Genomic DNA, 14,185 nt, shown 5'->3' with positions numbered 1-14,185 from the left:
TGTTACAGCCACATAAAATGAAAAGTAGTTATAAAAAAAAGAAAAGAAAAGTCGTTGCGAGAATATGTGCTGATCATGACTCTATCTCTGCAAAATTTACTACTTCTGTATGGAATACTTCTTCCACACTGGTCAGAATGTCAATCTATTTTCCAAGAGTCAATTCAAGGGTCAGCTACTCTGTAAAGTTTTCTCTGAATCTCTCAAGTTCAAACAGTATCTTCCTTATATTAATAACAAGCACTTATAATGTGCCTCTGTTATAACATTTATCACATTACACAATGATAATCTGTTTACATGTGTATCTCTCCACTAGACTTTAAGGTTCTAGAAATCAGGGCTTGAGTTAATCTTTTCAATTCCGTACTCCAGTGTTTAATATACTACCTGGCACATACAGGTTCTCAGTAAATACTATGAGGCATGTGGTCGTTCTCATATTATGTTCTGATATCCTTCCAGGGTTATCTTGGATCACTGTGGAGACCAGTTCTAAAAAAGAAACACTTAGCACTATCTTCTCAACCTTTTTCACACAGCAATAGAGTACTCCAAAGTTTCTAATTTAAAGAGGCCAGTCTCCAGCCAACATTGAGTCCTAGTCTTCTTTCATTCATTTCTCTCACCCTCATAAAGCTAACAAATTACTAGGATAAAGAACCCTAAAAGTTTTGTGAGTATATCTCATTGCCATGACTCACCTTCAAATCCAACACGCTCAAGCAGGTTCAGTGGGTACCAAATTAAAGGTTTGTTGCCGACTGGAAGCAGAGGTTTGGGAATACTGGAAGTCAGGTCTGTCATTCGCGATCCCCCTCCAACTGCCATTACAACTGCTTGAAATTCCATTTTTAAAAACTGTAATCACAGAGAAAACCAAGAGAAAAATGTAATAAAATCAATGTACACACAGTATTAATCTTATTTTTATTTAGGTTATTGATATTCACTTATGACAAACATGTCATTTCCAACACCAATAACCAGAATAAGAAAGACTCCTTAGCCACAGTATAAACATCACATTTATCCTATTCTCTTACTGATAAATACTCTCATTTCCAGCCTGGGATTATGGGCTAGGGGGGGGACATGAATAAAACAAAAATCTGGCTCTTGCTCTTGAGTTGTTGGCAATTAAGAGAAGACAAATGCAGTAAATTACAATACAACATCATTAATACCATGACAGGGATATATCTAAGGTACAGTAGGCATATATAGTGACAATAACACCTAAGTCTTCCTAGAAAACATAGGGAAGGTTTTATAGGAAAGTGATGCTTGAGCTGACTCTTAAAGGAGTAAGAGTTTACCAAGTTGGTTTCTGATATGTGAGTCTGTATTCCCTGAAAAAAATTTTAAAACTTCTGACTAGAATTAACAGCACAAAGACAAAGCACATTAGATCTCTGAAAAGTATGAAATGACTTAAGATGCTTCTATTAATTCAGCCACCTGCTCCCATTTTTTCATTACCCCCAACTTGAAATATAACACTATAAACTCAAATGTAGGCTTGTATCTTAACTTAGGTTTGCAGAGCCCAATTACAGAAATAAATCAAGTTAATTTCTTCTTTTCAGACTCAAGGTGATAAATTAAACTGTTTGACATTCAAAAAAATCTCTTTACAGCTCCTACCACAGAAGAGAGGCACATTAAAAGCTCACAAATCCTTATTGATTTAAAATAGAAATACTATTTGACTTACAACAAATGATGTAACCTTTTAAAAACAAAGTGAAATTCAGTGCTCTGGAAACAAAAATGTATTTAACACCAAACTGGTCAATAATGTTGCTCCTTTATCATAATTTTGATCAGTCCTGGGCTCCTCACATCAGTATCTAAACTGCAACACACACACACCCCATACACCCCAGCACAAAGTAAAGGCTCTTACACAACATCCACAACGTAAAGATATGGTACTTTCAATTCCAGCAGGCACTGCCTCAGATTGGTATTTAACTTCAATCTGGCATTATATAAATCTCATAACATCTGATGTTACTATGAAAAGTATTAACACTGGATCCTTAAGAGTTAAAAGACTTGAGTTTGAGTTCTGGTTCTGTCACTTACAGGTGAGGTAACCAGGGGCCTGACATTTAAAACTCAGCGTCCTCAGTTTCTAGAAAAGAGCCTGGTGGTTAAGTTCACAGGCCCTTTAACCAGACTGCCTGGATTTTAATTCTAGCTCTACCATGAATTAGCTGTATGATCCAGGGCAAGCTACATACCTTTCCCAAGCCTCCATTTTCTTAATTTTCTAAGGTGAGGATAATTAGTTTCTACTTCACAGAGTTGTTATAAATATTAAATAAGTAACCCAAGTAAAGCACACAAAACAATGACAAGCATTATATAAGTTTTTGATAATAGACAGGTCATGGAAACTTTCTGTGCCAGCTGAACCATGCTGTTGCATAATTCTGGTCCCTGTATCACTATTCTTGCTTCCTTAGTTGCCTTTCTCCTGTGTCCAGTATGTAATCGCCAATTAAAGACTCAGTTGAAGAATCACCTTGTGTATAAAGACATTCTTATCCCTTCCCACCCTCTCAGAGAAGTAACTCTTTTCTCCTTAAAGGCTTCCATTCTATATACAGATCATCTCTACCTTTCAGGATTCACTGCCCATTTTAATTTTTATTATTTCTTGGCTGCCACAGTGTGGCATGTAGGATCTTACTCCCCTCTCCCCCAACCCACCCCCGGGGATGGAACCCACTGCCCCTGCATTGAAGTGTGGAGTCTCAACCACTGTACTGCCAGGGAAATCCATCTGCCTGTTTATTTAAATGTCTATTTCCTTTGAGTTCCTTGACTGTCATCGCTGTATCCCCAGTACCTGACATAATTCCTGTCAGATGCCAGGCATTCAGTCAGTACTCGTGGAATGAGCATCTGTGAACCTCACAACAACCCAGAGTAAGCGTCAAGTTCAAACGTGTGCAGAAGGGACATAACCCAGGTCACTAGGATCTGAGGTTCCTGCTCTCAATGAGGCTCTGGGTGATAATCATGAACATAACTGATACCAGGCAGCCTGACAAATGTCTCAATGTCACTGCCACGACTCTGAGCGATGGGAATCAAGGCAAAAACTCGCTAGCCACTCAGGCTTTAGAGAGGGTGTTCATGGCATCTTCAACCTGCCTCCGATACAGCCCTCATTGCCTTCTCCCTTTGTAAATTGATAAAAACCCCAAATCACAACTGATCTCTCAGCCAGACTTTATTGTATTGCTCTTTGTATTTGTATCTTGCACCTAAAACAACCAAAAACAGAATAAAAGAACGAAGGACTTTTAAGTGGAAAGGATCAGGCACTGTGCGCAGGGCGTCCGGTGCTCACTCGCTGTGACTTCCAGATCCTCCCCTCCCTGAAACAATTTCCTCAACTTTTGCACAAGGTGGCTGGCTCGGATGCTCCCCGAGCTTCCTTTTAGTTCGGCCGCTTGGCTCCGCGGCCAGGTCCGGGAGGCACTCGAGCTGGCGACTCGGGCTCTGCACCCCTGCCACCCCCTCGGGCCCTCCTCTGCAAGGCTTGAGGAGCCCGCCTCCCTCCGGTGAAGTGAGGCTCGGCGGCCTCCACCGCGCGGCTCCCCCCGCCAGCCCGCTCGTGCGCGGCCTGGCAGCGCAGAAGCCGCAGCTTTACCTCAGGTCCCCGCGCGCCGCCACGGTTCCCAGCGCTCCCCGCGCTCCCCACGCCGTCGCCGACTGACAGCCAAAAGGCGCAGGCGCACGATGGCCGGGCAGATCGATGGAACGCGCTGGGCAGGCCCGCAGAGAAGAAAACGAGCACCGAGTAATAGATGACGGCGGAGAAGGGCGCCACGGGGAGGAGGGGAGGAGTAGAGGAGGCGGGGCCGCCGGAGCCTTTTCATTCATTCACAAGTTACCAACGCCCACTGAGCGTCCCTCACGTTGCGGGGGAACTAGTCACAGTCTCTTCCTTCAGGCAATTCTCCTTCTAAGACCTGGTCCCTACTACCACTCTGCGGAAGGACAGCTCATTGGGAGCTGCGGTTTAGGGCTGACCAGTGGAGAAATCACCAAGGATTGCCAAGGTTTTCTATGTCCAGTGAGGTCTAATGTGGCCACTCAGCGTTGGCTTTCTGAACCAGATTATTATGGTATGGAAAACATCCACCTTTAGCCATCAAAAGTTGGTCGAGAGTGTGGGATTCGGGAAGATCTCACTGTAATGGTGGGGGAAATCCCCTGGAGGAGGGCATAGCAACCCACTCCAGTATCCTTGTCTGGAAAACCCCATGGACAGAGGAGCCTGGCGGTCTACAGTGCATAAGGTTGCCCAGAGTCAGACACTACTGAAGCGACTTAGCAGCACTGTGATGGTGATAGTGAACAGTGGCTTGGAGAGAGTGAGTCAAATGAATATCTTGGGTAAGAGCCTTCCAAGAAGACTAGCCAGCAAGTGCAAAGGCCTTGGAGAGAGAAGGCAACTTCAGAGAACAACAAAGAAGCCAACAGAGCTGAAGAAAAGTGAGCTGGGGGAGAGTGGATGACGGCAGAGGAAGCCAGAGAGACAATGGGGGAGAAGGTGGAGAATTCAGATCCTGTGGGTCTTGTAGGCATTGTGAGGACCTTGACTTGTGCAGAGGAGCAGTGATATAACAGGCTTTTAAAGGATCACTGTGGTTGCTGTTTTGATAATAGAATCTCTGCTTCCAGAGACCAGTTAAGAAGCTGCAACATCCGGATGGAGAACCCAAACAGCTGAGTCTAGACTCCAACAATTGTGAGATAACAATAAAATAATTCTTTTTTGTTTGTTTTGTTTTAAGCAGTACATTTTAAAGAAAGATTGTTAAGCTGCATTATGTGGTTTTGGGTGGGGGTTGTGTGGTTTCTGTTTTGTTGGCCACGCTGCTGGGCTCAAGCGATCTTAGTTCCTCAACCAGGAATTGAACCTAAGCCTTGGCAGTGAAAGCATGGAGTCCTAACCACTGGACCACCAGGGGATTCCGTAAACTACATTGAATAACAGGAACAATGGTCGTTCTCTCTTTTGGAAGCTTCCTCTTTTTCTATCCATCTCTTTTAATAATATTTCTTTAATTAAAAAAAAGTATTTGTTTTATTTTTGGCTGCATTGGATCTCTGTTGCTGTGCAAGGGCTTTCTCTGGTTGGGTGAGTGGAGCTACTCTTGCTTGTCGTGCACAGGCTTCTCGATGCCGTGGCTTCTTCTGTTGCAGAGCACAGGCTCTGAGGCACGAGGGCTTTAGCAGTTGTGGCACACAGGATTAGCTGCTCAGTGCCACGTGGAATCTTTCCCAGCCAGGAATCAAACCCATGTTCCCTGCATTGGCAGGTGGATTCTTAACCACTGGACCACCAGGGAAGTCCTCTATCCATCTGTTAAAACTTTAGTTACCTTACCTCCCTGCCAGTTAGGAAGCGGAGTCTAACTTCTGCAATAAAAATAAAGGAATTTGACTTCATTCAACAATATTTATTGCATGCCTAATATGTGCCAACCAGTGTCTGAGATCCTAGATAGTGGGACTACAACAATCAACAAGAAAGACAGGACTTGTACTTTTCCCCCGACTTTCAGCCAGAAGAGTAGGAGCTCAGCCTAGAACATACTGGAAAAAAAAAAAGTCCTGTGGCTACATCCATAAAACTAGCCTATCTGTGCCCTGCCTCTCTTTCACTTTAGAATGCTGGTGATGAGTTATTGGAAAATTACTTAGCTCTAAACACTGAATTGGTAAGGGAGCCATGGAATGATTGCTTTGGCCACAGGAGACCTGAAACTTGATTACCATTTCCTTCTGCAGCAAGATTCTTTCTCTCTTTGGTATTAGCTCAAGCAAGCAGAAGCCTTGGGAATTACAGCATGGTTTTGAGGTCAGAACTAGTTATGAAGTAAGAACAGCATTCAACCTCATATCTGGCATCCATTTTAAATGCTCATGTTTAAATTAGCAAATGTTTTCAGGGAACTGGAGGACTTTCTCCTCTAGTTAAAGAAAGTAGTTGAAGGATTACTTCAATTTAAACTCACTTTAAATTATTCCCTTGGAGCAGTATGTTTTGGTTTCTGGACTCTTTACAGTCTTAAAAATTATCGGAAGCTTCAAAGAGCTTTTGTTTGTATAGGTTGAATCTGTCGATACCAACCATATTAAAAATTCAAACAGAAATTTTAAAAACATTAATTCATAAAAAATAGAAACAAAACCATTACATGGTAACAGTAACACTTTATTGAAAACAACTATGTTTTCAAAAGAAAAAATTTAGTGAGAAGAATGCAATGGTTTCATCTTTCTTTTGCAAACCTCATTAATGTCTGGCTTAATAGAGAACAGCTGAATTTTCCCATCAGTTGTGATATATGGTTTGGGGTGATGAAAACCTGACCTCACACAGATACATAGTCGGAAAAAAGAAAGAGATTTTAATAGTCTTTGTCAAATAATTGTGAGTATTCTTCAGTACTACACACTAAACTCAAGAAATGGTAGTTTGTTAACGATTAGTTGTGATATAGAATCATTTGTATCAATGAACATTTTGTACTGTTATAATACTTGCATTTGAATAGGCATTTTACCCATGTATGATTTTGCAACTTGATGCATTGCTCATTTGTAAAATATTGATTCACTAAATTATGCAGATCTTCCCAATGTTGACTCATTATACAGTATTTTAAAAATCACACTTGTTAATACCACCACCAATCATTAGAAAAGTCCTTAATGGAGACTTCTGTGGTGGTACAGTGGATAAGAACCTGCCTGCCAGTGCAGGGGGCAGGGGTTTGATCCCTGGTCCAGGAAGATTCCACATGCCATGGAGCAACTAGGCCTGTGCTCCACAGCTACTGAAGCCTGTGTCTCTAGAGCCTGTGCTCTGCAACAAGAGAAGCCACCACGATGAGAAGCCCGTGTACCACAATGAAGAATAGCCCTCAGTCTCTGCAACTAGAGAAAGCCTGTGTGCAGCAATGAAGACCCAGAACAGCCAATAAATAAACAGATAGACAGATAAAGTCCTTAAGAATGCTGGCAAGCTTGGGACAAGTTTCCCAAACTTCTTCTTTTCTCTTGAAAGCTCAGATATCATCATTGTTAGTGGTTTTCCTTGAAATGACAGGCTTACTTCACTCATCTTGATAAATTTTGTCCAGTTTGTCAGTTGTTCTTTTGAGAAAATACAGTGTTCTGTGAAAAAAGCAGGAGTTCACAAACGAAACGATGGCACAAGTTTTCTGGAGACAGTCATCATACTTATTTCGTATGCACAGAAGTGTTACATGTGTACTTCCCATTTCATCACATAGAATATTAAAAAGACGTGTGCTCAAGGACAAAGATTTAATAAAATTATTTTATTGCCTCATCAAAGACATTCTTAGGTAGAACTTACTTTGTTTTATTATTTTTTAGTTTTTTTATGGTAAGCCTGTGGCAGTGAAGAATACAGGGACCATTAATACAGTTTGGCTCTGTATAGCAGTATTAATACAGCATCAATACTGCTCTGATTGATGCTAAAGCACCAGCAGTTTTATCCAGCATTGCTTTTGCATGATCAGTGCAAATATCAATACAGTGAAAGAGGCAGAATTTCAGTATTATTATGAAAGTAATATTAACTCAACAGACCCCCTGAAAGGGTCTTGGGAAATTGCTGAGGTCCATGGAGCATATTTTAAGAACTGTTGCCTTGTGGATTTCTTGCCGGCTCCCACTGCTTCTACTTCTTACATTATGGCACTCACCACAAAGGACTGTCATTCTCCTTTTTCAGGTTTTCTGTATCACACTGGGAACCCCCTGAGGACAAAGACTGTATCTTATTTGCTAAAAAGACTTTATATCTGCAGAGAGAGGTCTTTGCAGATCTTAGAATCTGGGACATGCTAAGTAAATAATAATTGGGCGAATTAGAAATTTCTCATAAATTTTCCCTTGTCATCCCATTTGGTAGTACAAAAACTGGGCTGAGGGCCTGGATCACTGACAACACCTCTTCTAAACATTTCTTTTCACTAAGTTAATCGTAATTATTAGCCCTCATGCCTAGCCTCACTCTTATTATTTACTTTTCATTTACTTTTATTTATTTTTAATTATTAATCACATGGGAAGTATTTAATAAATGATTATCGAATACACTATTCCCTATAATGTTTGTTTCTTTCCTGTTCACATTTCTTCCCCCAAAGGATGTTTATGTGTATGTGTCTGTATGTGGTAGGGAAATCGTTTAAGAAGGTCAGGCTCTAAGTTTGCTTTGAACTGTGGGAGACAAAAGAAACTTTTCAAAAGTTGGACCTTGGCTCAGAAATAGTCTTCCCACAGTCTGCAAGAAATCTCTCTTTGGGAATTTACTGGCCATATCACAATATTCATCTACTCCATCTGGCTGAGGACATGTCACTGGGACAGGGAATTATTTTTAGAGTGCTGAGTGAAGGATAAAAATGGAAAGAGAAACTCTTCTTTGGCAACCAATTTCAGGTCCTAAAATATTTTTGCTTTATTTTTGTAAATAAGCCCAGCAGCTTCCTAATAGATTCATGATAAGTTAGAGAGCAAATGATGCTACAGTGTTTTTATAGAGCTAGGAAAGAACCTTCATTAATTAGGAATTCAATATTTCTTTTCAAGCACATAGAATTTTCATTGTTGGTGGTTTTGAAGGTCAGAATCTGGATATTTATGCTTTAAACTGATCACTTTAAAAATAAGTGATTTAATCAATTTTTAATTTTCTTCCTTTATTGGAAAAACCTTCAGATATCTGATTTTCCTTGTTTTTAAATTTCAAAGTACAGTTTATGGGCCACAGTTCATTTATTTAACAGCTATTTGTTGAATGACTACTATGTGCCGAGAATAGTTTTGGGCTCTTAGGATATATTAGTGAACAAAAAAGGATCCAGCCTTCATCTTAGCTGGGAGAGGCAGCATAAGTAAAAAAGAAGTTTAAATAATAAATCAGTAAACAGTGCCATATATTAAAAAGTGATAAGTACTTTGGGAAAATGAAAAAAGTTAGGCAGGGAGGAGGGACAGGGAGAGGGAGAACACCATATTGACAGCATAAAGTTTTAGCGTTTTACAGAAGTTACTGAAATTTGGGAACTGTGTCTCATTTAAATCTGTCCACAACTTTCTATCTAATAAATTTAGAAATAAATACAAAAGGAACAGGCAACATCAGTAGAAATGGTGGAATAAATTCCTCCAAGAATTCTCTCCTCCATAAAAGGAGAGGAGAATAATATAAAAAATTGTCAGAATCAACTTGGATAATGATGGATGTGCATCATGAGAAAACAATCATGTCACTTAAAAATTTTTTTTAAATATAGGTAGACAATGTATTGTTAATTAAAATTTTAAAATAAAATATGTATTTATGTGGCTACATTGGGCAGCACATGGGATCTTTAGTTGCATCATGCGAAACTTTAATTGCAGCTTGTGGGAGCTAGTTCCCTGACCAGAGACCAAACCTGGGCTCCTGCATCAGGAGCATGGAGTCTCAGCCACTGGACCACCAGGGAAGTCCTCATGTCACTTTTTAAAGTCTGCTGGTGATTAGTAACTGCATATCTCTTATTCAGTTCATTCACAGACAGCAAAGACTGTAACTGTGTTAATTTCTTGTCTCCCAGTGATAAACCCATGTGACATTAAAAAAAAAAGGATAATTGAGAATTGGCCAACAAAATGAAAGTGTAGCTAATAAATGAGAAGTGATAATGGCAAAAGTGAAATTCAAAAGGTCTGTAGTTGTGGTACATGAACTCTTAGCTGTAGCATGTGGCATTGATGTAGTTCCCTGACCAGGGATTGAACGCAGGCCCCCTGCATTAGGAGCACGGAGTCTTAGCCACCAGACCACCGTTGTGTGTGTGCTTAGTCACTCAGTCACATCTGACTCTTTGCGATGCTAGGTACTGTAGCCCACTAGGCTCCCCTGTCCATAGAATTTTCCAGGCAAGAATATTGCAGTGGGTTGCCTTTTCCTTTTCCAGGAGACCTTCCCCACCCAGGGATTGAACCCACATCTCCTGAGTCTCATGCATTGCTGGCAGGTTCTTTACCCAATGCACCACCTGAGAAGGTTTGAACCACCAGGGAAGTACTTAATTCATAAAAATTGTAAAGTTTGTATATTAGAAAAGAACATATATGAAATTAAATGGCAAAGTACAGGCTGAGAAGACATATTTATAACACCTGACAGAACAAAGCGGTTAATATTCAGGACACAGCGCCTTAGTTACCACGTCAGCAGGCTTTGAAGCTGGCAGACTGTCATCCAAATCCTAACTTCATTACTTACTACCTACCCTGGGCAAGTTAATTAATCTTTGCTTGAGTTTCCCAGATGGCTCAGTGGTAAAGAGTCTGCCTAACGATGCAGGAGATGTGGGTTCGATCCCTGGGTCAGGGAGATCCCCTGGAGGAAGAAATGACAACCCATTCCAGTATTCTTGCCTGAAAAGTCTCATGGACAGAGAAGCCTGGTGGGCCATAGTCCATGGGCTTGCAGAGTCAGACACACCTGAGCTTGCAGGCCAGGTTTCTCATCTGGAGATGAGTAGAATAATAGTACTTACTTCACAGAGTTGTTGAGAAGATAAAACAAGATAATGCATGAACAGCACTTAGCACACTGCCTCGCTGTGCTTATTATTTTAGTACTACACAAAGATTGTTACAAATCAATAAGAAAAGAATAATGAATCTAAAGAATAGAAAAATGGGTGAAAATAAAGAGCAGTTCCTAAAGAAGAAAAATAATTGCTCAATGCTGTAAATAATCAAAGCAGTGCAAATTAAAATAACAATCGTACAATTTTTCTCTGTGTTAAATTCAATGCCCAGAGTTGGTAAGAGTTTAGGAAATAGACACTAATGGGAGTGAAAATTGATACATCCTTCCTAGAGGGCAATTCAGCAGTTTGATGAAGCAATTTTAGGAAGTTATTCTAAGAAAATAAATAGGTATGCAAGGATATATGCATGAGGGTGTTTATTATAACATTTATAGTTTTTAATACAGAAATTTGTAAACAACCTTAATGTCCATCTGTTGAGGGTTTGAAATGAATACAAGTTATGAAATGCCTTATAATGTAATACAATGCAGCCAATAAAAATAATGGTGAAAATGAGTATCACCCTTGTTCCAGCAACCATTATTTCCTGCTTGGATTCCTCCTTGCCTGTAGTCTCTCCCTCTCAATTCATTCTCTACGGGGCTGCCAAAAGCAATCTAATCATGTCACTCCTTTGCTGAACCCTCTCATGGCTGCTCAACATAAAACCCTCTAAAAACCTCCGAGGCGAGTCTCATCTCTTTCTTCCCTTTACACTCCAGTAACACAGGACTCAACATGCTTCTCAGTTGGTTTTTGTACCATTATTCTCCCTAAGGATTTAGTATTTCTCTGAGCCGCTTTTTTTTTTTAAATTCTTTGGTATTCCCATTTCCTATTCTTTTTTAAAAAAATTATTTATTATTTTTGGCAGCGCTTGGTCTTGGTTGCAGTGCATGGCTTCTTTACTGTGTGGGCCTTCTCTAGTTGCTGCTCAGGCTTAGTTGCTTTGGGGCATGCGGGATCCTCATTCCCGGACCAGGGATCCAATTCCTGTCTCCTGTATTGACAGGCAGATTTCAAGCACTGGACCACCAGGGAAGTCCCCGCTGAGCCACTTTAGTTAGAATCATCTGATTCTGTCTTCTAATGAAATCCATCACTTCTTCTCTGGAGCTCTTACATGAATGTTATTAAATGTTGTTTATGTGTGCCTGCTCAGTCGTGTCCAACTCCTTGCTACTCCATGGACTGTAACCCGCCAGGCTCCTCTGCCCATGGAATTTCCCAGGCAAGAATCCTGGAGAGGGCTGCCATTTCCTCCTCCAGGGGATCTTCCCCACCCACGGTTCCAACCGAGTCTCTTGCAAGGGCAGGCGAATTCTTTACCACTAGCGCCATCTGGGAAGCCCGTTATTTATGCGATTACCTGTTTAATAAGTGTCTCTTCGGGCTTGCCAGGAGGTGCTAATGGTAGAGTCCTCCTTCCAATCCAGGAGACACAGGTGAGGCAGGTTCCATCCCTGGGTGGGGAAGGTCCCCTGGAAGAGGGCATGGCAACCCACTCCAGTATTCTTGCCTGAAAAATCCCATGAACAGATGAGCCTACCCGGTTACAGTCCATGGAATCGCAAAAGATGTAGGACATGACTGAGTGAGCACTGGCCACACCCTTAAAGGTAAAATCCCAAGATGACAAAAATGATCTGTGTAACCATTTTACCCATTGTAGCCAGCGTGACTCCTGACATAGCTGCTCCAAGTATTCACTGAATGAATAAATGAATGAATGAAAAGCAAGTTACAAAACACACAATGTGGGTCCAATTTGGTAAAAGACAGATCAAAGACTTGTGTGGCAGGTACTTGCTCAGACGTGTCTGATTCTCTTAGGTCCCATGTCTGTAGCTCTCCAGGCTCTCCTGTCCATGGGATTTCCCAGGCAAGAATACTGGAGTGGGTTGCCATTTCCTCCTTCAGGGCATCTTGACAACCCACGGATCCAACCCGCGTCACCTGCATCTCCTGCATTAGCAGGCGGATCCTTTACGGCGGAGTCCCCTGTGAAGCCCTTTGGATTCTTGACCACTGAACTACCTGGAAAGGCCTTCGTGTGGCCACTACCAGAAACAGACTACCTCCGGCAGGTTCGTGCTGGCCAAGCCTTTCCCTGAAGAGCAGAGAAGGGGAAGGAGGAGAGAATCCCCGGGTGGAGGGACTAGGTGGGGGGAACTTGCCGGGAAGCGCGGAGCTGGGCGGGAGTAGCTGCCTCTCCGGCTCCAGCGCCTCCGGCAGAAAGAGACTGCAGGAGGAACGGAGCCGGTCTCCTGCGGACCACCCAAGGCGTAGGGGTCAGGAAGCCGCAGGGCCAGGCAGGCTCATCTGGAGCATCAGATTCCAAATTACGGAGTGGTGGTCTTGAGGATGCACACACCCCGGAATGCGGAGCGGAGCGGATCTCAGAGCCCAGGTGGAGTTTTCCCGCAGGGCGGCGTCCGGGCGCGCCCTAGAGGGCATCGTAGGGAAGCGGTGGGAGAGCGCGACTTCTCTGGGGACCGTGCTTGAGGAGGACGGCCCCCTGTGGGGAATGCATCCACCTGGAGGGATCTCTTGGAGTGTGTGTGGGGGAGTACTTGTTCTGAGACTGCACCTTAGCTGTGTGGTTCCTGGAGGCGGCGTGGGGGTGGGTAGCCACTGGGCTGCCTCTTCTGTCACTTCCTGACTTGGGTGTTTTATCCGCCATTGCAAGCTCTGTCCTCTAGGATGTCAGATTCTTCTGCCCACTTGATTCCCGAAGGCGGACTCCCACCCTCCACATCACCACATCCATCCCAGAAGACACCAGGCCTGCTTTATTCCTGCTTCTGGGCAGAGGACTCCTTATTTCCCCTCTCAGCTCCAGATTTCATGTTTGCACTGAGAAGCCCTACCACTCCCACTTGACACATGTCTCCTTGGCTCCTGGCAGGGCCCCTGAGTCCTGGAACAGTCTTCTTTAACATCCCTCAGGAGCCCAATAAACATACTCTGAAGGAATGAATTCATCCATTTACTCAACTTTTCCATGTGCAAGAGCTTCTTGGATGGAGTGTCACGGAAGCATTTAAGGGAGAAAAGGCTGGGGCAGGACATGCATAAAACCTAGGAGGAGGTTTAAAGCCTAGGTTTTGTTTTAAAGTTGGGTAAAGAGGAGCTCGGAGAAGACAATGGCAACCCATTCCAGTACTCTTGCCTGGAAAATCCCATGGATGGAGGAGGCTGGTAGGCTGCAGTCCATGGGGTCGCTAGGAGTCGGACACGACTGAGCGACTTCGCTTTCACTTTTCACTTTCACGCATTGGAGAAGGAAATGGCAACCCACTCCAGTGTTCTTGCCTGGAGAATCCCAGGGACGGGGGAGCCTGGTGGGCTGCCATCTATGGGGTCACACAGAGTCGGACACGACTGAAGTGACTTAGCAGCAGCAGCAGCGGTAGTAGAGGTTTAATGTTGAGTAGCTATATATTCTGAGTCAGGGACAGTGGTGGCACTTTGTCAGTTGGTACTGAGTTGGAGAAAGAAAGTTGGAGCTCACA

At 42.8% G+C, this 14,185-nt stretch overlaps 1 protein-coding gene across 1 annotated transcript in view; it reads right to left on the bottom strand.

Annotated features, from left to right (window-relative positions):
- EIF2B3 (eukaryotic translation initiation factor 2B subunit gamma) overlaps positions 1 to 3,825 on the bottom strand; it is a 117,262-nt gene extending 113,437 nt beyond the window's left edge. Inside the window, exons 1-2 of the mRNA XM_006052575.4 lie at positions 3,671 to 3,825; positions 705 to 861 (exon numbers count right to left, since the gene is read on the bottom strand). Of these exons, the coding sequence (XP_006052637.3) occupies positions 705 to 852 (148 nt within the window). The 5' untranslated portion in view covers positions 853 to 861; positions 3,671 to 3,825. The remainder of the gene's footprint in view (positions 1 to 704; positions 862 to 3,670) is intronic.
- Between the last annotated feature and the right edge of the window lie 10,360 nt (positions 3,826 to 14,185).

The sequence above is a fragment of the Bubalus bubalis genome, chromosome 6 (assembly GCF_019923935.1).
Source record: "Bubalus bubalis isolate 160015118507 breed Murrah chromosome 6, NDDB_SH_1, whole genome shotgun sequence".
NCBI classification, from domain to species: domain Eukaryota; kingdom Metazoa; phylum Chordata; class Mammalia; order Artiodactyla; family Bovidae; genus Bubalus; species Bubalus bubalis.
This window is presented reverse-complemented; position numbering and strand designations above follow the sequence as displayed.